The 25132-nt window shown below is 53.7% G+C and overlaps 1 protein-coding gene across 8 annotated transcripts; it reads right to left on the bottom strand.

Moving 5' to 3' along the window:
- Positions 1–6: 6 nt before the first annotated feature.
- On the bottom strand, positions 7–24096 carry USP28 (ubiquitin specific peptidase 28). 8 transcript variants are annotated; one of them, XM_064173317.1, is made up of 26 exons: positions 23469–24096; positions 20458–20535; positions 19141–19273; positions 18067–18178; positions 17329–17491; positions 15740–15826; positions 14951–15088; positions 14495–14568; positions 13688–13764; positions 13254–13402; positions 11192–11319; positions 10975–11070; positions 10314–10481; positions 9503–9657; positions 9208–9278; positions 8694–8922; positions 6835–7026; positions 6284–6423; positions 5939–6124; positions 5041–5136; positions 4056–4234; positions 3884–3962; positions 3485–3564; positions 2714–2837; positions 2012–2210; positions 7–1094 (listed from the first exon to the last, which is right to left on the bottom strand). In XM_064173317.1, exons 1-26 carry the CDS (start codon positions 23727–23729, stop codon positions 919–921), a joined length of 3570 nt encoding a protein of 1189 aa, XP_064029387.1. In that variant the 5' UTR covers positions 23730–24096; the 3' UTR covers positions 7–918. The 8 variants fall into 8 exon arrangements, with proteins under 8 accessions (XP_064029387.1, XP_064029385.1, XP_064029386.1 ...); XM_064173315.1 differs by lacking the exon at positions 23469–24096 and adding an exon at positions 22444–23415; XM_064173316.1 differs by lacking the exon at positions 23469–24096 and adding an exon at positions 22444–23415 and having other exon boundaries at positions 9503–9654.
- Between the last annotated feature and the right edge of the window lie 1036 nt (positions 24097–25132).

Here is a 25132-nt window from a genome sequence, read left to right as displayed (position 1 = left end):
GCACAGTTCATTCTAACATAGAACAAATGCTTTTATTGCACCTTCAGGAACTTCTGCATAGTCCTCACAGGGTCCCCTTCGGTGGCTCACAGCCCCTGCTTCAAGCAACTCCCACAGCTCAAACCCAGATGCAGCTGCCAAAGGAAGTGCTGTCAGGGCATGTTTGCTACCAAGTCAGTAAAAACCCCAATCAACCAACAACAAAACCAGAGTGATTCTGGCCCTGGCAGCTGTCACCAGCATCATGTTGGCACTGGTTTGCCTTGCCAACTGAGGGGGAAACATCTCTAGGGGTCTGTGACCTCCCCATGAGCCGTGGCACAACTGGGTGGGACAGAATCTGTGCAGCCTGTCCTGTCCCCAGTCAAAGTAAGGCTCCTGCCTATTGTTGTCCATTGAGACACAGAAGGCAGAAGAGCTTGGCTGCACCAATACCTGCAGTTGCCCATGGCTGAGAGCGGAGCCACAGTCCCTCTGCCTCCCCCGCAGAACCCAGGCTGCTGCCAGCTGCAGCTTGGCAGGGACGGAGCTGCTGTCTCCAGTAGCTCATCCCTCAGCAGGACATAAACACATCTGACAGATCAGGGACACCCACAGCCCAGCTCAGCTGCTGTCACCGGTGTGGGGACCTGTGCGTGCAGCTGCCAAAGGGCAGAGCCTCCTGAGAGAATGGGCACCCTGCACTGCTGGGACGTGGCACTCTCTCAGGCTTGACCCAAGACTCAGGTCTTTCCTGTTACGGTGCAGCCTCCTTTCTCAGCAGTGCAATGCTGCTTTTTACTCAGTCATATTAACAAAGAACACAGCCCTGGCTCCCAATCACCCCTTCCCCTCCTTCCCCTCCCTGGCAAAGGTTGCCTGGTGGGCAGGTGGGCAGCCTGCAGCACCAGCCCCACACTGTAGCGCCGACTCCAGCGGCTACTTCACGGCCACGGTGGAGGCCCCGTGGATGGACTCCATCACAGCTGCGAACCGGCTGCAGAGGTCGTAGGGGGAGTTTGGACGGATCTTTGGGGGCTCCTTCAGGACAATGACCTCGGTGGAGCACTCGAGGAGCCGTGGCAGCAGCTCGCCCAGCTTCAGCTGCAGCTTTTCTGTCAGGGGGAGAGGGTGGAACAGTCAGTGGCACCGCAGCAGCAAGCGCCCAGACGGCAGCAGGCTGCAGGGCTGCGAGTTCCAGAGCTGTGACGCCGTTCAGAGTCACCCTCACCACTGACGTCACCACCTGCCCTCTGCGGGAGGGCACAGCAGCGCCTGCTGACATGCAGCCAGCCAGGGTTCACTCAGCCCTCAGGTCCAGCCTGCCTTCCCAGGGCTCTAGCACGAGGTGCCACTGCCCCCTGCCTGCCTTGGGGACAGTGCCATCTCCCACATGATGCAGCCTGGGCCGGTGGCAGGAACGATGCCTTTCACGGCAGCATAACAGCACCAACCCTCTCCTAATCAAACTGAGCTGAGTGGACTCATGGGAGCCTGGCTCTAGACTGCAGAAGGAAATCCAGGCCAATAGCAGCCACCCAGAGACGACCCTCAGCTCCCAAAGGACAAATCTCTCCTCAGAGTGCAAAGCTCTCTTGCCTCTTGCTCCCTCATCCAGTTTCCTGCAACTCTTGAAAGGCTTCTGGCTACTGACAGAGGAATGTGCCCCTGCCATTGAGCCTGCCCAATGTTCACCTGCTGCCTGTGGGGGACCTTCCAGCCAGGGAGGTGCAGGAAACCCAAAGCACATCTTGGTAGCACTTTGTTGCTCCTATGAAGTGACATTTTTGCATTTCAGGGAGGAGGGATCCTTATTCTGCAGCTTTAAGACAAAGGAAGACTAAACTCCTCCAGAAGACAATCTGATGGATGATCTCCTCCTCCTCTCACCATCAGAGGTGCCCAAAGTGCTACAGTGCCAACACCAGGAACTTAAGGAATTGTTTCAGATGGTCCCTTAATTCCTTTCCAGTTTATATCCAGGCCCTGCCCTGCCCACAAACAGCAGGGAAAGGCCACGGTCGCTCCCTACCGTCCATGTCCTCACGTCCCAGGTAGGAGCACCAGAGGTTCCTCATCACCTGGATGGCATCCAGGTCCTCTCTGCAGATCTCACAGTCGTTCATGAGATGCATACAGGGGATAACAGACTCGTTCACGATGCTAATGCCCTGTGCCACACAAGCTTCTTCACGGCTGACAAACAGCGATGCTGCCACCTCGTTCAGCTTCTGGGGGAGGAGGAACCAGGGACCAGGTGTCAAAATCAGGCAGGGACCTCGAATCAAGAGGGCAGGCACCCTTTTACTGCAGCTACAGACAGAGAACACAGAGCTGACTTGTAAATCTGGGTGTAGGTGCCAGGATGCAGAGCGGCCTTTGTCCAGATTCCCTGGAAGCCCTGTAGCACATTCTGCCATGGAATGGTTATTGCCCAGGTGTCCTAGTTGCTACTGGTGCTCAGTCAGAGGCAGCAGCTGCGGTAGCAGGCACAAGAGGGACAGTTCCAGTGCTCTGGGCAACCACAGAGTGTAAGCCAGAGACAAACCCCATTTTCAGGCTGTGGTTTTCACCCACTGTGGAACAGTCAGCAGCCTTCCTGACAGCGCAGCAGCTAAGTGTAGCTCAAAGGGGACATGGTGGGGTCTGATCCCGCCTGGTCCCCTCCCAGTTTCTGATGACAACTCCACCCCAACCGCCCCGGAGCTGCGAGCACAAGGCTGCCCATACAGACCAGCAGACACTCCCTGCGGTAGAGCGCGATCAGCGGCTCGCTCACTCCTCGTCTGACTCCCTTCAGCAGCAGCTTGGTGTTGCTCTGGTAGGCGTAGACCAGGTAGGTGAGTGACTCCTGGTACCTGGGAGAAGAGTGTCAGCCTCCAGCCCTGCCAGGGCTGCACAGCCAGTCCCACCAGCTCTGGAGGGATTCCCCACTCAGTTACCAGCAGCAGCCCCACAGGACATGCCTGAAAGCTGTTTTTATTGTCAGCAGAGTCGCTTTATTGTTGGGGGAAAAAAAACCCCAACCTTTCAAATTGCAAACCCTTCATAAAGTGGCATTGTCCTTCTGCATGCTGCACAATTGCTGTAAAAACAGGGTCTAAAACAGCAGGGAAGGAATAAAGTCCCATGAGAAGTCTGTGGGAGTCTGCAGAACTCCAAGGTGTGTGTCTACACAAGGCCTGGTGTCCAACTGAAGTCAATTTGGAGTTCAAAGGGGACAAAAAATAGTGATGGTAACTGCTTCTGCAAACCCACCTCTGGAAACAGGAATAGAAAGCTCTGCTTCAGAGAGGGGAAAACCAGGAGAGATTCAGGCACTGCCAGGCAGCTGCCAGCACCTCAGCATCATACTTGTGGGCTGGCAACCATGGCTGACTTGATTAGCAGGTCAAAAAGCACCAAGCCTGAACGTCAGCTGCCCATCATGCTTAGGAAGGGTTTTGCCAAAGCCACCCTTACTTTTAGCCCCTCCTGTCCCAACACCCCAGCAGAAGTCACTTACTTCCCATTCTGGTAGAGCTCCAGCCCTGTCAGCAGGTACACAGACACCTTGCGGAACAGGCTGTAGTCCTCGTGCCACCTCTGTGGAGCAGCAGCCAGAGCATCACCTTCCCCTGCCACATCCCTTCTGCCTTCCCTCCCAACTCCATCCCCAACCAGATTTCACCCTTTGAAGGGTTCAAACACCTCTCATGAGATGTAAATCAGTTTAGTGGGACCAGATGATCCTTGAGGTGCTTTCTAACCAGCTATTCCCTGACACTGAGCTGCACACATATTTCTGCAGGCTGAGCAGGCTCTCAGTGTGTTAGTTCCCCCTTCCAGCACCTTTCTCAGACACACACACAGCAGCTGGTCAGAAAGCTACTGCCAGACTGCCAGGGTCACTCTGTTCCCTTACCCTGTACTCCTCCATATCGACGTCGTCGGGACCGATCTCCCTCAGCTTTGCTCGTGCCACCTTCATGATGCTGATTGACCTTGCCCCCGAGAGCAGAGAAGAGACAAATCAGAACCATGGCCCAGGCTGCTTCCAGCACAGCAAAGCCTCATGCTGGCACTGTGGCACAAACCTCTCATCGTAGCTAAGGTTCTTGTCGGCAAACTGCTCGAGCAGGGTCCGCTCCACCACCTGCTGGGGTGCGTTGTTCTGCAGGAAGTAGATGAGGACGTGCTGCAGGCGGGCGTCGTTCTGAGGGGTGGGGGTCTCCTTGGCCAGCAGGTAGAGCCGGGAGTACTCCTCGTGGAACGCCTGCCAAGGACACACACGCGCTGGTGCCTCTGCCCCGGGAGTGCCAGGCACAGCCCAAACTTGTCCTGCAGCAATGGGATCCCCTCCAGTCATCCCCAGAGGCAAAAGCACTGAGGCATAAAAATGCTTTTCAGAGAGGGGCACGCAGCTGCCATGGCTTTAGTCTTTCACAAGTGCTGAACTCGACTGCAGTTCGCCTGTGCCTGCAGCAGGGTGCAAGAGCAGCCTCTGGTTTATATTCCTGCATACCGACAGCGCCGGCAATTGCTCCCGGGAGGCATTTCATTTGAATCCACCTGCCTGCAAGATCTGACACCAGCCTCAACGCTCAGCAGTGCTGAGCCTGTCAAATCCCCCTGCTCAGCTCACACACTTCTTGAGGACATGTTCTACAAGAGAGGTCACTGCAGGTGTGTGTGTACAGGACCAAAACAAGATTTCCTAAGCGCTGCTTTATTTTCTGTCGATCCCACTGAGGACCTAGGCAGCAGATTCTGAAGCACACACAAGGGAAGTCTGCTTTTCATTACCCAGATGAAGAGAACTGCCAATAATAAAAGAAGCAGCAGACAAAATAGTGAATAGTGGAGGAAAAAACCAAATTGTCTGTTTGTTCTGCTGGGAGGAGCTCTTTGAGAACCCACAGCTACACCATCACAGTAAGAGCAGAGACAGAAACACAGGACAGGAAGGCTACTAACTGGAAGGAAAAATTGTTCCCTCAGGCTGGTGATGTCACTGTGGTGCAGCTCCTGCACTCTGAGTACAGATGCCCCTGCCACTGGATTTAGCAAACGATGAGGTACCTTAACGAGCCCTGCTTCAGACCCGTCTCGATCAAAGGTCTGGCGGGCTTTTGCAATAGCCAGGATGACACCTTGCATGGCTGGGCTCAGCATCACCTACCACGAGAGCAGGAAAACAGACAACAAGGGACATGGTCACAGACAGGGAGAGAAGAGGAGGAGAAGACATGGTGAAGAGGGAAGAAAACTTCTGAAAGGTCAGATCTGAAGGCAACAGCACAAACTGGGGCGGGATCTGTGATTTACTTGCACACTACCTGCTCCATCTACGGCATGCACTGCATAGGCAGGACTTGTTAAGTGGTTAAAGGTCTAAGGGCTGGCTGCTCCGAGCCCTGAATCTGTAAATTCAGCAAGTGGGAGCATGAAACACCCCAGCCACACCCCTCTGTGTCCCAGCCCATCCCCTGCAGCAAGCTCAAGGAGAGAGCAGTGCCCACAGTGGGGCAGCCTGCTGCGCACCACAAGCACGGGTGAAACATGCTCGGGGGTGAGGGTGTCGGTGTGGGGGTAAAATCCAACTGCACTCGTGAGGGAGCCTGTGCTGCCAAAACACTGCCCAAGTCTGCACCAAGGCACTTAGCCAGAATCAGGCTCACAGCTGTAAGCTTGCTATAAGCAGTTAATATCTCAGAGAGAGAGCAGGAAACTGTAACTGAAGACAGCAAAGAGGCTGTGAACAAATTAAGGCAGCTGGGATTAGTCTGGATGCAGGTAAGCCAGGAAAAAGACTCTGAGGAGCAACGTGCAGACTGGTCTCTGTCACAGAGCTGCTCTACTGGTGCCACTCAGTGGTGTTTCCATGCCAGTCCACCAGCACACCCAAGCCTGGGAAAGTGCAAAGCCAGCCAAGTGCAGCTTAGCACTGGGCTGTGATGTGCCCCCGTGGGACCTGTACCTCCTCGTTATATCCATCTGCATCGGACCTAACAGGGATCTTCCCCACACTGGGGATTTCCACCTCAGAGACCTGGGAGCTGCACTGGGCAGCAGCCTCTGTGTCCTGAGCATCCTGGGGTGGCTCTGCCTGAGCTGTGAGGGTTCTTTCTCCCACCTGAGCTTCCACTGGCTCTACCTCCTTGGGCTGCAGCCAAGAAGAGAAAGAAGAAAAGGAGTAAGAAAAGCCAGTGAAAAGCACAGGGCAGCCAGAGGACAGGGAGCTCAGCACGGCACAGCTACAGTGACACAGGCACAGGAGCAGCAGAGGCCTGTCCAGAGCCCCCGGGGACAGGCAGAGCACTACCTCGCAGAGCGCAGCCTCCACACCGTTCTTCTCGTAGGCGCTGGCGCAGTTGGCGATGGCCTTGGCAGTCTGCTCCTTGGCAATCATGGCATGCTCGGAGGACAGGCAGCGGGCACGCTGCGTGCAGACCGATGACTGATCTGTCAGGACAGAGGGGAGGGGAGGGCTGCCAGGCTGCTCCTCTGCTCTAAACTCCTGCGGCTCATCTGTGCTGCTCTCGCCCCAGGACTGAGGTATGCCTCCTTTCAGGGGAGTGTGGCCCATGCCCTCAGGGAGTGCCAAGTGATGCCCTCTTACCCCAGAGAGCAGCACTTCAATGTCTTTTACTTGATAGGATGATTAAATGACCAAAAAATAGAATTCCTGGTGGCAGTCCTGGAAGGATTCAGAACCAGAACAGCCAGGACAGGGCCCCAGCAGCAGCCTCTGTTACTTCACCAGCAGCTTCTCCACCAAGCCAGACATTCATGCTGGGCTCCTACATGGCAGTTCTCTGACCAGTTGGCTGCCACTGCTTGCCACAGGGTTTGTGAATTCAGAGCTGCAGTTACCTGACCCTGATTCAGAAGAAAGCTCCTGCAATTCTGAAGCTGGGGAAGGCTCCATCTGAGGAATCTTGCAGGACTGCTCCTCCTCCCACTCCTCGGCCTCCTGCTCCAGGCGCCAGTTGTCCTCCTGGACGTAATGCCACAGCTCTGGGGGCATGGCTTCCACTTCCCTCTGGAGCTGCCCATCGGCCTCATCTGCAAGAGAGGCAGGACTGGCATCGAGCGAAACTGTCACAGCAGCACACGGCTGTTAGAGACCCAACACAGCTGCAGTGTCGTGGAGAGCCACAGTCAAAGTGACCAAAGGATAAACGGGGGAACACCCAACTCTCTCCTGGCTTTGTAATTTATGGTGATTCACAAGGAGAAGTGAAGAGGTATCTGAAGCAACCTAGGGCTGTTCTGCTATTGGAGGGCACTGATCAGGGAGAGCTTCCAGACACTGTGCCTGTGGATGCAGAGGGTCAGGAACACATCTTGTTCCAGGGCTGCAACTCTACAGAGAGCAGCGGAAGAGCCAACAGCTGAAGATCCCCAGTCCAGCTGCAGGCACTGTACCCACAGTGCTGCATGGCATCTGCAAGCAGGGAGCTGCATGGGCTCCACAGCATGAGTGCCAGGCTGCTACTTCCCAGCACTCCCCAGATCCATCTCAGTATTCAGTTACAAACCAGCCCAGACCCTGAGGAGCATCAGAGCTGGATGAGGCTTAAAATGTACCAAAAGCCAAGGGCAATTCTCTGCACCAGGTATTTCTCATGCTCTCACAGGCAAAGCATCTTTAAAATTCAACCAAAATCACATTAAATAGGAGAAAAACCTCAACTACAAGTTCATCTTAGAAACACAACTGTCAAAGGAAGACAAAGAATAACCTCCAGCTCCTCATCAGACACATTCAGCCATGCTCAGAGTGGCAGCTCCCCATTGTTTCCCTCTCTTTATTCCAGTGAAATGCACCACGCCTGAAATTATTGGGTTCCTCCACAGCTGCCTGCCCTCTGTAGTGCCACAAGCACAGCAACTGCTGCACACAACCACTCATATGTTGGCACAGCAAATGCACTGCCAGTCTAAGCCATCATCACCAACAGCTCCTGCCCTAGGCAAGGTTGGGTAAATCACAGAATCATTTTGGCTGGAAATAGACCTTGAAGATCGTGAGTCCAAGCAGTCTCTAACTCTACCAAGGCTGCTGCTAAACCACAGCCCTCAGCACCACATCTCTGCTTCTTTTAAACACCTCCAGGGATGAGGATCCAACCATCTCTCTGGGGAGCCTGTGCTAGGCTGTGAGAATGTCTTCAAGGAAGAAGTTTCTTCTCATGTCCAACCTAAATCCCCCCATGGGGCAACTTGAGGCCATTTCCTCTCCTCCTATCACCTGACACAAGGGAGAACAGACCAACCCCCACCCTGTTTAAGTTCAGTCTATGGAGATCACTAAAAAACAAGGTAAGGAGTCAGGAAGCCTGATAAAAATGTGGCAATAAAGCAGGAGGTGTTCCACATGTCCTTGTAAAAGAAACACTGCCACATAAACTGTACCTAAGGAGTCAAGGTGAAGCACAGCAGCAGCAGAGGGGGTTGGTGCAGAAGGGGCAGCCCAAGCCCTTGTGCATGCTGATGGCACATCCAGCACTGCACATCTCACCACCCATGGTTCATTCTCTGCTCTCAGCCCCAGCAGGGATTTGGAAATGAATCCAGTACAGGACAAATGATTCACTGCTATCTGAGGTGAGGCTTTTTGTGTTGCCAGAAGACAACTGTGCCACAGACCAGTTGAGGACTGTTAAGGACGGTGCAGGCCAGAGACAGCAGCCAAACAGCTAATGAACCAGCAGCTCTGGCCCCAGTACCTGCAGCCAAGCGGGGCACCGTGCCACTGATGTACATCAGGCAGTAGGCACTGGCATTCTTCAGGCCTCCAAAGGAATCCCTCTCCAGCTCTTCCCACGACGACTCGGTCACAGAGATGTCGTTGTATTTGAGCCAGCTCCTACGAGGCTGGTCGTAGATGAAGGCCCAGTAGTGACCAGCATTTGCTTGCCCTTGGTGCACCAAGACTGCATGCAAGTGGTAGGGAACCTGCAAGTTCACAGGGACAGGGCTCTCAGGTGGGCTTTTAAGCAGTGACTCTGTGTGGTCCCTGCACAACAGTAACAAATATATTCACAGCTGCAGCCTGGTGCAGAACCCTTAACACACAGTGAAGTTCTGGCTGAGAACTGACTTGTGATGCAAAAAGCAAAGAGATGCTCCAAGAATCTCTCCCCTGCTGCAGCACTGGGGGGTGTTAAACTGCCAGCTGCTAACAAAAACAGCAGCAGCAATGCCAGATTAATATCCACCCAACCAAGCAGCAGTTCTTACCTGCTGGAGGAGAGGGTCACAGTACATTTGATGAATGGACAGCTTGATTCTGTCAATGGACTCCTTCAGATCTGCCAAGGACATTGGGAACGAGAGAAACAGAAACATTAAGGACTTCTCATCAGGCTGCTTCAGCCCCTTCACTTCAGAGTCTGAAGCCATGCAGCTCCTGGCACAGCCAACACCAGAGCTGAAGCATGTGCATGATTATTTGTGGTTCAGCTGAGGCAACAGAGGTGGGGAGCTGGGCTGGCATTCAGCAGAAAAAAGTCCCCCTGGTGTCTTCGGGGCCCACCTCGCACATCCTGCTCAGTCTCGTCCCTCCAGCGCTGCAGGCACGGCCGCAGCAGCGCCAGCTCGTCCTCAGACACCGCGCGAGGGGCTGGCGGCTGCAGCGCTGCAGCAGAGGGCTGCACTCTGGCATCCTCGGTGTCCTGCCCTTCTGGTCTGCTGGGAAGCAAAAGCCAAGACCAGAGGACGGGTGTTTAACCTTCCTCTTGTTTTTCTCTTTTTGGAAGAGTATGAAATAAACCAAAAAACGACTGCAGAGGCAGAGCAGAGCTCCCCTTTGGGACGGTACAAACCGCAGCAAGGGAACAAGCCCACTGCAGTCTTCTGCCTTAACAGAATGAAAACGTGGGGAAAAAGAGCTAAAATTCATAGAGAGCTCTGTAAGCACAGCCCCACAATGAGCAGCTCCCAGAAATCCTTCCCTTGCTGCTCCCAGCCTCAATGTATTTACTCAGCTTAATTTAGAGTGTAAACCAACCATGCTGGCCAGGGCTGTAACAATGCAATAGTGCAGTAATTTACTGGCTGACGAAGCAAAGAGAATGACCTGCCCAGGCAAAGAGAGCACAGGATTTAAGTGAACTGCTGCTCAGACAAGGAACACGGGAAAGGAAGAAAGAAGAGAGTGATGTGGTGTAACACTGACAACCAAAAGAGGAGTAGAGCAGTGCTGGAGGCCCTGCACAGCCATGCCCACCTCATGGTACCTTGCTCACCAACCCCCAGACAAAGAACCCATGTGTGGAGAACCCAGAAGCACCGAGCTGGGAGCAGAAGTGTTCTCCTACAGATTGTTTCCATTTCTGGTTACTAACCCATTTAGCTGAACGTCCATCAGATGAGTCTGGGGCTGCAGGAGCCCTGCATGAGGACCCTGAGCAGAGGGCACGGCTGCAGCTGGCCTCGTGGTGACGAAGTCGAGCACATACTGCAGCATGTCGGGCAGTGGGCAGCGGGCTGGGCCGGAGCCGTACTGCAGGTACCTGCAGACAACCACGGGATGCTGCATGAAGGGAGCAGCCTGGCTGCTTGGTGAGCCCTGGGGGACAACAGAAGGGCAACAGGGAAGAGAACTCTGGGGCTGGGATGGAGACACTTTAAGCAGTGAGAGAAGGAGGGGAAGAACCCCAGCAATGCATAAAAGATGCCAAATTCTAAGCCAGAGGCTATCTCTGGTAGTAAAAACAATGGAGATCCTTCTTAAGGCACTCCTGGGCTACCTCACTGGACCTTGCCAACACAGCTGATGGTGACAACGGTTGCTGAAAGAACTTATTCCTCTAGCAGCACCAATAACTCAGAAACCACCAAAGACAGGAGTTTGTTTTCTAGAACACACTTCCTCACTCCACACTTCTCAGAACAATTCCAGTTTTGCTTCCCCTTCCCCTACAAACGTCTCTTCTGTTGCAAAGCTGTCATGACAAGCAGCACTGCACACTTCCAGAGAGTGCAGAAGCAAAGCTAACCACTCACCTCTCCAGCTGCTGCTGCAGAAGCACCATTTTCTCCTTTAGTCTCTTAATTTCTTCTCTCTTCATCCGAATAAGCTCCTTATTACAGTGAAGGAACCTAAAAAGAGAAAGGCAGAGCCCTGGTGTGAGATTTGCTGACTTCTGGCAGCCCCAACCTTTCACAAGCACTTAGGATCCCTTTGGGTTTCATCAGGGCCTTACCCACAGCAAGAACTCACCTGTCCATGTAAATGGTCTGGGGGAACTCCAGCCTGGTATGGATCTTCTCTGGCTGTCCCAGTGATTGGTTGAACTCGAAGCGGGAGAGCTCAAAGGTCAGCACCGGTGGGAGCTTGGTAAACCAGTGCTGCAATGAAGGCAGAGATGTCCCCAGAGGGACTTGTTTCATGGTGACTGCTGAGGAGCACATCTTGGACTGATCCTAAATGATTTCAGACCGGTCCCAAATGCCTGTCTTTTGCCACTGAATTAATACACATTTTGTTTGCAGGGTGATTAGTCAGAAAGCCAAATTCCATGAGATCAAAATTCTGCTTCTGTTTTACATCTTTGCTATGAGAAAGCCTGGGGACAGCTTTCAGAGAGTGACTTTTCATTCAGCAGGTCCAGCACTGAACTGTACAGAATGAGCAGACACCACAAAGCTCTGCACATCAGCTTCCAAGAGGATTCTTTTCCAGTGCAGACTGCATGCAATGATGAAGAACACAACAGAAGTCCTCAAGCAGTAGCTGACTCCTTACCCTCTCTCAGCCTACTGCCAAACTGGGCAGTGTAGGGGATTCAGAGCCCTGCTTTCTGTACCATACCCTGCTTCAGAGAGCCACGCTGACAGAAACCTCTCAGCTGAACTGACTCTCCCCTCTCTCTGCCTGGGCCCACAAATTCTCTCCTTTGCCCATCCCAACCACACTGCCCACTGCATTTGGGACAAGCACACACTTTCCCTTACAGGACCCAAGTCAGATGTCCTGCCACAATAAATCTTCCCCTCAAAGTGCAGGACATTTTTAGATCTCAAATATTTCTACTAAAGATAAATTTTCTTATTTATGTGTCAAAACCACAGGAAGGGAATGGTCATGCAGCAGAGCTGTTTGATAAAGCAGTCCCATCCTCAGAGCCTGAGAATGTGAACAGAGAGAGGGATTCACAGTTCTGTGACTGAGGAGCACTCCTAAACCCTGCTGATGCTTGGGCTTTGCTCACTTATGTTCCCCACAGAGAAAATGCACCTTACTCCCCATGGTCCCTATCCTGCAGTTCTCTAGCCACAACCTGGGAAGTGGAACCAAGATACACAATTTTTCCATTCAGGCTTCCCAGAGGTAAGTCAGAGCCTTTGCCTTCTACCCACACAGAGTGGCTACAACATTTCCACAATCTGTCCCACTTCCCTTATTTTTTAGAAAGGGATTTAGAGGAACTAAGCAACTTGGATCATAAAGAACCTGCCCAATGAGCCTCCCATGTCCCTTTGTCTCTGGCACCAGCCTGCAGAGTCTGAGCATCTTCAGGCAGGGGCCAGAAGAACCAGACACAAACCTCTGAGTGCAGAGGTGAGCAGGGCTGACTCACACAAGACTTCACTTCCCCTCTGCTAGTTTAAACCACAGCAACTCATTTTTCAGACCCCCTCCTAGAACCTTTCCCTGCCCTCTCTGTGACTCTGCTCACTTCCTGAAGGTTTCTCTGAGCTTTCTCAGCTGCGCTGATGCATGTAGGATGCTGGATGTGATGGGATATCTTCACTACCTACTTTGCCACAAGTAGGTACTGTATGATTGGTTTGTGATTTGTGAGGTTTAAACAAATAAACAAACAAACAAACAAACAAGAATCAAAAAACCCAAATCAGCACAGTCAGAAGAGTGAAAATGAGAAGAACAAGACACTGTAACAGGGAGAAAAGACAAATTCCAAAGGCATACCATGGAGCACTGCACTTTTACCCTCCGAAAACAGAGAGGCAGTGGTTCTCCCCCTGCTCAGGTACAGGCAGGCTTCAACAGAAAGAGAGAGACTTTGTCACACTGGCAGCAGAGGCAGACGTTCACCTTTTCAAGTCCAAACAAGCTCCTTGAGGTGGTTAAAGAGGACAACACATCTGTACAAACACCAACACCCAGCGGCTTGCACAGCTCCGGGCAGCTGGACCACATCTGCTGTAACTGCTGGGGCATGCTGAGAGCTGGCACGTGGAGATCCCCCCCTGAGCTGCACATGTTGCATTGCTCTGCAGCAGGCAACCAAAACCTCACCACCCCCTGCCCAACTAACCTCCTGCCCATACTTGACTGACTGAGGTGTTGCTGCCTCCTCCATCTCGCCCTCCACCATGGCCCCCTCCAGACACTCGCTCAGGTTGCGGTAGCCGTTCACCTGCAGCGGATACTGCCCAAAGGGCTCAATCTTGGAGAAGGCCTTGCCTGTGTGGTGGGAACAACACAAAACCATGAGTGGACTGAGGAGAACAGAAGTCTCAGCTTAACTCGAGAGCTTGCTGGCAGCAGTAGTCAGAGGCCCAAGCTCCTGAGTGCTTGCTGTTTTCAGAGGGCAGATTTTGTTGCAGAGAATTGTACCAAGATGACCACCTGCAGGCTGAAAGAAGTGGGGAATTCGATGGCGAACGTGCGACAAAATCATGTCAGCACTGCCACAAATCAGAACCCCCCAAGGAGGCAAGAAGTGCATCTACCAAACCCTTCACTCACCCTCATGGACTCCCTCGGTCAGGTAAGTCCCGTAGAAGAGCTGCACCATTGGGTTTTCAGATTTGTCCCCAGGGCTCCTGTTTCAGAAGGGGAAAGCACAGACTCTCGTGCAGCTGTGGGCTGCAAACCCTCCCCAAGCCACGATCTCAGCCTGTGCTTGGGAATCTTTCCCCAGTGCAAAGCACAAAACACATAAGCATCCTTTCCTCTGTTTCCACACTCAGAAGCATCATTACAGCACAGCAGCAAGGGGGAAGAAACAAATGGCACAGCTCAGGCACCAGAACAAGAGGACACAGCCTCAAGCTACGCCAGGGGAAATTTAGGCTTGAGGTGAGGAGAAATTTTTTCCCTGAGAGAGTCATTGGACGCTGGAATGGGCTGCCCGGGGAGGTGGTGGAGTTGCCGTCCCTGGAGCTGTTCAGGACAGGACTGGACTTGGCACTTGGTGCCATGGTCTGGCCTTGAGCTCTGTGGTAAAGGGTTGGACTTGGTGATCTATGAGGTCTCTTCCAACCTTGGTGATACCGTGATACCTTTGGTAATGCAGCTCCAAACACCCAAATCATTCACACACTCCAGTTCTGCCCAGTTCTTATTTACTCTGCAGGCCACAGTGGCACTGACTGAAATCCTGCACTCACTTACAGAGGAGGCAGAACAACACTTTATTAGGTGTATTTCAAGGGCAAGGAGGGAGCATCACCCTCAGTACACAACAGTTGCTATGCCAAGCCCTTTCCCTTCCTAAGGCACCACACAAAAGCTGTTTCTCCCCAGGGGTCTCTTGAGCTGACACAAACTCACTTGGCATTCACAGCGAGCTGGAACGTGTCCTCCAGCCAGTCCAGCAGCTTGTGTGTAAATTCACTCACATCTTGCTAGAAGAGAGACAGAAGTCAAGAGTCAAATCTAACACCTCCAGCAAGTACTTTTGGGGTGCACTGCTCCCACAGAGCCACTGGGGTACACCCAACTGCTGCTGCTGCACTGAGTGGCACTGTGGAACTGCAGCACTGTGTGACTCAGCCCCACGGTGAACGCTTTGCTCCTCTGAGACCCCGAGCAGAGGGAGTCACTACCTGCATCACCCCTGCCAGCACCGGGGACAGCACTGTCACCAGCACAGGCACTGCACTGACACGGGACCAGCTGTCTGTCTGCTGACAAACATGGGCAGAGGCTGCTGGGCACGGTAAAGGGGTGAGGGAAGCAGACTGCCAGGGCTGTGTGCAAGAAAGAAGGCAGCTTCTGAAGCCTTACCTGCTGCTCTTCTGCAGATGTGAATGCATCCCTCAGGAGCTCCAGCGCTGCGGAAGGGTCCACAAACTTGCGGCAGGTGCCCAGCATCAGCGCAAAGAGGCACTGCAGCTCTTGCATGAAGGCAATGTTTCTCTTCTCCTGCATTGCAAAGAGAGAAGCCAAACCCTCCCAGCAACTCCAAAAGCAGCCTCAGGAAACACAGCACTACAGAACATGGCATGCACATCCCTGAGGAGCTACCAAGGCAGCAAGGGGAGGACATGAAAAGGGATAGAGAGGTGTGCAGAGATGTTTCTTGGAAGTGATCTGGTCTCTCAGTGGATGCATGGGAATAAAAATGTACCCCCAGCAAATCCTTTAGAAACAAGAGGGCCAGGAGTGGCAGCACAGGCTCTTTTCTAGGCCCCTTCTGCTGACCAGTCTCAGAGCATACTGGAGCTAAAGGGGCCTTGACACTGGCCCAAAGACCAGATCTTATGGAGCACCCCACTACAGTGCGTGAACAAACAACCTGGAGTCAACAAGGAGGTTTCAGGAACAGATCTGTCCCCACACCACAGTCAGAGGGTCGAGGGAAAGCTTTATGAGAGGCAGCTGCTTTGTTTCTGCACTGATTCTATTCAGAAAAGCATTTCCCAAACTTGTCTTTAGCCTGGCCTAGCAATTTGGAAGACATCGATGAAGGCACAGGAGTCTCATATGGCCCCAAATTAACTCTGTGTAGGGAAGGGGCAGAGCAGTGCATACCATGAAGGGGAAATGCTACAGCACTGCCTGATGAGAACTTACAGCATGACCGTGACAGCTTTCAAGGACGTTCTGTGGGAGGGAGTAGCCAAGGACCAGTCTCCGAAACTCTGGCAACTGAAACAGAGACTGAAAGGGAAGACAAAATCAGGACCAGTCTGACACCTGCAACTGGGTGCTCCTTTGGTACTCTTTCACTCAACAGCTTTTTTTCTTACCTGCTACTTCCTTCATGGCTTTATGTTCCTAAATGTTAACAAAGGGAGCAGCTGGGACCAGCACATTCATACCCACCAAAGGCCACAACCTCCTCCTGCCCTTTCTCGGCTACACAGAGCAGGACACATCACAGCACTTCAGGAGAGAGGATTCTGTTTTGCATAGAAAAGCACCCAGGAATGAGGCAAGCTGAGAAAGGAGCCCGTTTGAAGCTCCCTTTCCTCCTCTCAAAGCTGGAGACATGATTAACATCTGTCTGCTGATGTGAAATGGTTAGAAGAGACCAATCTGCTCAGTTCCACTTACTGCTGTCTCCTCTCACCTAGGGTATCACCAATAACTTCTGTGCTGCCCAGCTGCTTATCGCTTGCAGCAGCGATGCGGTGCATTGCATTAGCTGCAACACGATCCAGCAGGTAGCATGGAGCCAACAATAACTGCAGGGAAATTCAATTATCAGCTCACTTTGCCAGTCAAGCTTCTGTCATTTAGCAAGCACTTGGGACATGGCTGCACCAAAAAAGCCTTGCGGGCGTGCACAGAGTATTTGTATCAGCTTCTATTTTTACACCATGTCCATGTCACTGCTCCTTGGCTCTCTCTGTACATACAGGGAATAAATGAAAGAGACCTGGGGGTGCTGGTAGAGAGTAGCTGAAGATGAGGCAGCAGTGTGCCCAGCTGGGCAGGAGAGCCAATGGCATCCTGGCCTGGCTCAGGAACAGTGTGGCCAGCAGGACAAAGGAGGTTATTCTTCTCCTGTAATCAGCACTGTTCAGGCCACACCTTGAGTACTGTGTCCAGTTCTGGGGCTCTCAATTCAAGAGAGATGTTGAGATACTCTGTAATGTGTCCAGAGAAGGGTGATGAAGCTGGTGAGGGGCCTGGAATGCAGCCCTGTGAGGAGAGGCTGAGGGGGCTGGGGTGTGCAGCCTGAAGAAGAGCTGTCTCAGGGCAGACCTCATTGCTGTCTACAACTACTGAAGGGAGGCTGTAGCTAGGTGGGGGTTGGGCTTTTCTCTCAGGCAACCAGCAATAGAACAAGAGGACACAACCTCGAGCTATGCCAGGGCAGGTTCAGGCTGGATGTTAGGAGGAAGTTGCTGGCAGAGAGAGTGATTGGCATTGGAATGGGCTGCCCAGTGAGGCTGTGGAGTCGCTGTCCCTGGAAGTGTTCAAGAAAAGACTGGATGGGGCACTTAGTGCCATGGTCTAGTTGATTGGATAGGGCTGGGTGCTAGGTTGGGCTGGATGATCTTGGAGGTCTCTTCCAACCTGGTTGATTCTCTGATTCTACTACATCAGCCCAACCACAACCACCAGTCTCACCTGAGCACGGTCAACCCCCACTCATAACCACTTCACATTGTGACTGGCAGAAGCAAGTCGAGAAGAGCTCTTCCACCACCCACCTGTATGACAGCACTGAACCAGCAGGTGTTCCCAATGTTCTTCATCCCAACAGGCCAGTTATCCACTCTCCTCCAGTCACTCTGCTTGAGGTTCTCTCCCCACACTTCACAGCGCTTCCTCTTGGAGCGATATTTGATCTCCATGGTGTGTGCCTCCTGCAGCCTGTCATGAAAGATGAAGGTGGTGCTGTGAAACTCCACCTGGCCGTGGAACTCCTACTGCCCTGGGGCACAAGAGTAAGGTCCTGCCAGGGATGTTGAGTGCAAGAGGCTACAGATGCCTAATCTGACCTCGGAGGAGCTTTGGCTCTCAGAGGAGATGGATGGAAAACACGACTGCCAGACAGATTGGAGTGGCAGGAAGCAGACACACCTGTCCCTGAACTGCTGCATGCAAAAGAGGTGCCCTCAGTCATCTCTAGAGGCAAATCCAACACATGGTAAAAAGAGACAGCCACAGAGTGACAAGGCTGACACCCAAGACTTGATAAAGTGCTTCCTCAGTGGATGCCCTAAGGTCAGTTCCACCTCCTTCATGCTTCCCAGAACTACCCACAGCTAAACCTGCCTCAACCCTCACACTACAGTGCTGCCTCAGAAGGCAGGAACGATCCCAGCACCTTCTAAGGGCAGCAGATATACATCTGGCAGGTGACTGGTGCTTGTTTTGCATTTATCAGCTTAAGAATCCACTTTGGACACCTGGGAAAACCAAAACCAGCCTGTGGAGCCACCAACCTTTCAGCAGCATCTCTGTCTGCAGTCGGGGCTTTGGCTGGTTCCAGTGATCTGCTGGCACTGGCTGCACTGAGGTTGTCTTGGCTCTCAGGGACAAGAGCAGCAGCAATGCCTGGAAGAAGAGGCACAATTCTGATCAGATTTCTCTCAGGAATGGGCAAATGTTCTCTTTAAAGAGACTTCTATCAACTTCTCAACTGACACAAGCAGCACTTCCCAGCTCAAGTTTTAAATACAAACCCTGGTGGATTGCATCATGCCAGGGAACCTCAAGTGACTGAGTGGGCTGGCTGAAAGCAGGACAGACCCTGCAGATGTGTGCTGGCCAAATCTGCATCGACAACTGACACCAGCTTGAGGAAGAAAGGACTGCAGTGAACCTGGCACCATCACACAGCATGGCTGCCCCTCCTTTGTGCCAGGATGCTCAGCTCTCATTCCTTCCATGGGAGGACAATGAGCAGTTCTGGAGGAGGTGGAAGCTTCACACAGTGGAAACAAAGGCACCATGCTCTTTTGGGTGCTGCTTCAAAGCTCCCAGCAGAGAATTTTGGCACAGTGGACCTGTCTTGGGTAAGCTCCAGTTACTGCTGTGCCATTAGCAGAAGGGTTTAAAGAAGCTCAGGCTGTGGCTATGCTTTTCACCTCTACACACACTGAGCGGTGCCCCACGTTTGCCAATGCCTCTGTCACTTATGGGCACTTATGAAAAGGTTTTTCTCCTGGTCAGACTGAAAACTGCTCAAATCATGGAAACCTGCCAGAAACCACTTGATTTGCTGCAGATGCCACAGGAGATGGCTGACCCCTGGCAGGGATCTCCTGTTCTGTCCTGCTTGCCCTGCTTTAGGAGGTGCTGGCTCTCCCGGGTTAGCCAAGAGTGGTACCTAAAGCACCACTGCCCCACGGCTGAGCCACAGACACAGATCTCCTTCACCAGGAAGCTTTAACTCCCTGAACTGTGCCATCGGCAAAACCAAACCAGCACAAGGCCATGAGCTGGGGGAGCTTAACCAAAACCAGCTGGGGCTGAAGGACACGACCTGCAAGCATGAGCAGAGCTGAGAGACCTACCCTGTGGCAGATGTTTGTCCACAGCGCTGCCCTCCCACGCAGCCAGCTTGGCAGCAGACACATCCAGAGCTGCCCCCTCGTCTTGCTCCTCTGTCAGGAAGGTGATAGCTTCTGTCAGGTCTCCATTAGCAGCCTAGTGGAATCAGAGGGGGAAGAATCCAGAATGCCAGAGTCACTTCATCTGCATCTGTACGACATTAATACACCTGTGACAGGCAGGCCCACGCCATCAGCTCTGCTTTTCCCAGCCATGGGAGAGCAAGCTGCTGGTGACCAGCAGTAGTGAAGCAGGGCAATAACAATGGCTAGAGCTGCTCAGTCAGAAAGCACTCTGCCTTTTCTCCTGGGACAATACACACCTCTGTAACTAATTTAATTTCCATCCTCAGTGATTCAAGAGTTGCAGGGGGCCTGAAGCGAGTCAAGGCCCTCTGCCAGTGGGAGAGACTCACCAGAGTCAGACTCTCCATGGAGTTCAAGATGTTTGTCACTTACCATCCTAAGGCTTACTTCAGCATATTACTGTAGGCTAAAGTCCCTTAACTTTGCTCTCAGGTTTTGTGGACATTACTTCTTGATGAAACACTGAAGGACCCTTTTAAACAAGCCTCTCTGTACCAGACTTTTAGCCCACCCATATGCTGCTGCTACACCTCGAGAGGACAGACAGCCCTCCATGGCTACAATTTGTAAGCACCCAAACGTGCACCATGAGAACCAATCTGCCCAGGCAAACACCACTTCTCCAACTGCCTGACATTCCCCCATCCCTTCACTCCATAGTGAAGACTGAGACAGACCAGCCACAGAGATCCTCAGTGCTGCTGCAGCTGCCCAGAGCTCCTGGAGCAGCTTGTGTAGGAAAAAAATCTTCTCAGTTTGTGTTTTCCATAACACATTGATAACAGCCTGGAGTTTCCAGGGAACCTTTATCATGTGCCCAAGACAGGCTTTGGAGTGGTTTTGCAAGGCTTGCCACGGGCTCACCAGTGTACTGCTGCTCTCCTCCCTTCTTACAGACAGACAGACAGCCTGCCCCTGCCATGCCCACATGGTGCACGCTGCTGCAGCACAGACCTTAACGTCTTCTGCTAGAGAAAGGAACTGTTCTCAGCTTGGCAGGGGGTTGGATGAGTGCACGCACAGGAATCCCAGGACTGCTCCCGCAGCCCACGCGCTGGCCCCTCCAGCGAGGCCCAGCTCATAGCCAGCCAACACCCGACCCACACACTGCGTTTTGAGAGGCCCTGACCCTGCCAGGCTCCCGGGACAAATGCCAAGCTGCCCTTCGCACCCAACGACCACAGCAGCACAAACCTTCAGAGCTGCCTGCAGGAAGGCCGAGTCCTGAATGCCAGTGATCTCCTTCAGCTGGTTCACAAGCATCAGGCAATCCTGGGGGGGAGAGAAAGCTCCTGTGAAAAGCTGCCCAGGACAGGCTTTGGGGTGGTTCTGCAAGGCTCGCCGCGGGCTCAGCGGTGTACTGCTGCTCTCCTCCCTTCTTACAGGCAGACAGACACACAGCCCCTGTCATGCCCGCACGCTGGCAATACTGCCACCAGCCTGGACATCCTACTGCCTTTTTGCCCCCTCCAACTGGCAGCCAGGTGCTGGATCTGCTGTGTCCTAAGGCAGATGCTGGCAGGCCTGAGGGGCGGCAGGCTCCTTGCTGTTGGATGCACGGCACCTGCGGTGGGAAGGGCCCCTGGCAGCGCCTGCCTGGCGCAGCTGCATGTGCAGCAGGACATATAAGGAGGCTTCATGTTCTCAGGGCACCGGCCGGGGGCTATTTTGAGCCTGGCCACGGATGCCACTTGTGCTGTCACTTCTCACTGACAATACAGCGTCAGGAGGGGCCTGGAGGGTGCAGCCACTCCTCCTTCCCCCACCGCACGGCCGACTAAAGCTGTGGCCCTATTCCCTTCCTGCACCACAGTCAGCAGCCTTTCACCACTGTCACCACTTGAAAATCCCCAATTATAGACCTTTTCCTGACCTGGTCTGTAACTATTTTTCTTCCCAGCCCTCCAGCCTCCACTCTCTGTAGCCTCAGCTCACCACAGGAATGGTCACCAAACTGACCTGATGTACTAAGGCTGCCAGCACGGTCCAGTCAATCCCAGCTTCCTAAGAGCACAGGCTAACCCTAACTGGTTGTACCACAGACAAATGCACTCAGGCTTCTTAGGGGGAAAAAGTTAAAGATCCTTTAGTGCCACTGGAGCACAAGATTCACCCAGCAAGTAGTAGCTCACCTTTTCTGAGCCACCCATCCCTCCATCCCACCAACAAATGCCACTCCACACACAGATCCTGTGAAGCCTGCATGTGCTGCAGCAGTCATTAAAACAAAGCAATCCCAGATAATTTTTTGAGGGGAATTCCCCCAACAGTGATACTCCCACTGAAAACAGGACTTTAGCTCAGTTTCTCCTAGAAGTGCTTGTGTGTGCGGTCCCCTTCCCACACATTCTTTCAGCCCCATGCTGAGGTGTCAGAAAGGCTCCACCACAGCCAGCAGCAGGATAGAGACCTGTGGGGTGAGGAGTGCAAGTGACAGGGCTCAGGCTGCTTGCCCAAAGGCAAACCCTTATCTCGCGTTGCTAATTTTGCTGCCGCAGAGAGCAGCGAGCTGCTGGCTCACCTAATGCCGCAGGGGCACTGCTTCCTTGGGAGAGAAAAAATCCATCACCGAAAACCACATCACAGCAATGAAATCCAGGGCAGGACAGGGCATGATTTCCAGTGCTTTTCTGCTCCATCAGAAGGCCTCACAAAGGCTGCCACAACCACAACAGTTATTTACTAATCTCCCAGTCTGAGTTACCACTTAATATCCTAATGATTTCCACTGCCATTTTATCCACTCTTTGGAGAGAGAAGCTTCTATGAGCAGAGAAAGCTTATCCTGTAAAACAAGTTGCAAGAGGCTTGCGGCTGACAGGCAGCCCACAAAACCACCAAGAACCACACTCTGGGCAGAAATCTTGTTTAGTTTTTGGGGAGCATGCATGGTTTTGTTTCTATAACCAGGCTGGTTGGTTACTTTCTGAGGTTACATGCCATGGGGCTTTAAAATGAGCTCCAGAGCTGGCAATTAACACCAGCATGCTGCTGCTGTTCATCCTTAATGCACTGAGAGAGCAATCCAAAGCAACATCCTACCTGCTGGAAAAATAACAACCTGCCCCAAAGTGCTGTTAGTGCTAAATACAGCAACGGGAGAGTAGCACAAAGCCGAGAGACTGGCAGGAAGGAGACTGCTGGAGGGTTTGCTGTTTCCCTGACTGTGATGTGACTCACCTGGCTCAGCAGTTTGATGAGAAGCTGCATGTAGGGAAGGGTACAAGAGTGGCACAGGAGTTCAAGGGGGTTCCAGAAATAACGTGGGAGGAGGAGGAAGGCACATGTGGAACAGAAGAGGCACAGAAACGGCTGTGGCCTTTGGCCTCCGCACCTCGGTTGTGCTTTTATCGCGTCGGGAAAATGGATTTGAAGAGGGCTGCAAGCCCGCAGGCAGCGGCAGGAACAAAGGCTGCACTCCCGGCGAGGCTTTCCCAAACCAGCACCCATCAGCAGCCGCCTCCCGCACACCGTCCTGGCACCACCCCGAGCCGCGACGAAGCTGCTGCTGCTCGAGTGAGGCTCCTCTGGGCACAGGGGAGGGTTCCTATTCCTGCTCGCACCGGCAGCGCCGACCTCTCACACCATTCCCCGAGTGTCCCAAAACCAGGCAGGTGCCTGCGTGCCTTTGGGACGCGCTGTGCGCGGATGCAGACCTCGGCAGCACCGTGAAGGAGCTGCGAGCCTCACGCTCCCGGCAGCGCTGAGGGCCTCCCGGAGGCACCTCAGGCACAGCGCCGGCGCCGAGGGGCTCCAGGTTTTGCTGCTGGGTGCCAAGAGGATGCTGGTTCGGAGGGAATAGAGGAAGCTCACTCCTGGTCTTTGCAGAAGGCGAAGCCGTCGTGAGGAGCCCGTGTTGGGTTATCCTCATCCTCTCCCGGACAGCAGCCCGAAAAGCGCCCCCGGCACCGCCCCCCGTCTGCCCGCGCCGCTTCTACAGCACGGCAACGGCGAGCGTTAACGACCGCTCCGCACGGAGCGGCGAGCGCCAAACGCCTGCCGAGGCTATGCCCTCCGGGACGAGACAAGCAAGGCCCCGAGGAGCTGCCTGCCCACGGGCACGGGGGAGAGCGCTGGAAACCCCTACCGAGGGGTCTCGGGCGCCGTTCCCGCACAGGGCCGCAGGACCGCGGCCCAGGAACAGCTGCGTAGGATGGACGCAACCCCCTCCCCGTACCCCTTCCCCCGCTGTCCCTCGGTCTCACCCCGCCGCCACCGCCCACAGCCTGCAGCTCTGCCGTCATCCCGCCGGGACCGGCGCCGGGAGCGGGGCCCGGAACGCAGCGGGCCCCCGCCGCCCCCAGCGCGCATGCGCGGCCGCCCGGTTCCGGCCCCGGCGGCGGCCGCCCGCGGTCGTTGTGCGCACTCGCCCTGCAGTTCCGCTGAGTTCTCCGCTTCCGAGAGCGCCTCTCGCCCCACGAGGTGCCAAGCTTGCAGTGGTCGGGATGCCCTAGGGGCGAGGGCATCACGGGACACACCGTGAGGAAACGGCATAACGGCAGCGGGGCCCGGCACCTCCTCCGGGCGTTTCCCAAGCAACGGGCTGGTGGCTTCGAAGGATCCTGGCTGGACCTGGCGGCAGCTCGGTGGTGTGGCCACCAGCGACTGGGAGCACTGAACCCCACCGATGAGATGCGGTTCTCACAGCCGGCGGGGCCCGGCCGGCAGAATGTCCTCCTGCACCATCATCTGCAGCTTGCCCTTCCCAGCTGCGCTGCTATCACCACTGCCGGCAGAGCCGGAGTGTTGTGGGAGGAAAAGGGATAAAAAGGCTTGGACGATGCCAGTGCTGTCCCCCTGTTTGCTGATTCCCAATCCAAAGTGCCCTTTTCCAGCTGGGTGGGAAAAAAAATCACATGTGTAGATTTCTCTAGGGGAGCATCCTTTCCCTGGTCCTTTCTGGGGTTATCTCAGCTTTCAGATGCTCACAGGTGCTCTGGCTCAGGAATCGGGGAGGAAAGAATAGCCAGGGTTGAGAAAGTAAAGCTGAGCAAGCTGGTGGTGTTATCCTTTGTGCCTGACACACAAAGGGAGAGCAGCACACCCAGGGAAGTTTAAGCACAGTAAGAAATGCTACCCATTTACAACCTGTCTGAAATCCTTCTCGTTTTCCCCAGAAAATGAAGGCCAAAAGGCTGGAAGCACTGCGATTTCTGGATGAAAATACTCCTCCAAAGCCACAATTGGCAGCAGGAGTGCTGGGCTGGGGAGAGAAGCAAGCAGACATGGGGCCTTTAAGTCATGGCAGCCCTTGCTGCAAACCTGCCTTTGGGGTGGGTTCTCTGCTGCAGCCACACCGGCACCAGAGCCCAACCTCCCTGCCGTGCACAGCAACCTCCAGCATGAGTCTCCTTAAAAAAGCAGAAATACAAAGGCAGAGATGGTCACACAAGAGTGAATGCTGCTCAGGCTCGCTCTCAGCAAGGCAATTCCTGCCTAACCTTGGATGATATTGTGCCTGTGATGCACAGCTGCTGTCCCCACTCGGGAGGAGCTGGATCCCCTTCATTAGCAGTGATGGTCTCCAAATACTTTCTTGTGCTTATTATTACCTGGTTTTAATGGACAGTGAAGCAGTGGCAGAATATTGCTAACACCTGAAGGGTGTCTAATGGTGAGGAGGACTGAGAGAAAAGTGCTCCCTCCCTTCACTGGGGGATTTAAAGGAGTCGTGCTCATTTGCTGTTGGGGTGAGAATGGGTTTGGTATTTGCCAGTGGTGATTTTTGGCCTCTCCATGGTCCCAGTCCTCCACCTCACCACAGACTTAGCTGTCAGGCACTGTGTGGCTACCATGCTCGTGGTCCAGCATCACAGACCCAAGATGGTGCTTTGGAGTATGAGGGAAGTCACTCTGCAGCTCTGTCAGC

This window comes from Pogoniulus pusillus, chromosome 38 (genome assembly GCF_015220805.1).
Source record: "Pogoniulus pusillus isolate bPogPus1 chromosome 38, bPogPus1.pri, whole genome shotgun sequence".
In the NCBI taxonomy this organism is placed as follows: Eukaryota; Metazoa; Chordata; class Aves; order Piciformes; family Lybiidae; genus Pogoniulus; species Pogoniulus pusillus.
The sequence above is the reverse complement of the archived record's forward strand: the minus strand, read 5'-3'. Positions and strand labels throughout refer to the sequence as shown.

Excerpts from the sequence above, each read along its gene's own strand:
- USP28 (XM_064173315.1), bottom strand. The coding sequence starts at position 22,713 with ATGGGTGCTGGTTTGGGAAAGCCTCGCCGGGAGTGCAGCCTTTGTTCC. Across the intron at positions 20,536-22,443 it reads TCATCAAACTGCTGAGCCAG|GATTGCCTGATGCTTGTGAA; the intron begins GTGAGTCACATC and ends TCTCCCCCCCAG. Across the intron at positions 6,125-6,283 it reads TGGAGGCTGCGCTCTGCGAG|CCCAAGGAGGTAGAGCCAGT; the intron begins GTAGTGCTCTGC and ends TCTTGGCTGCAG.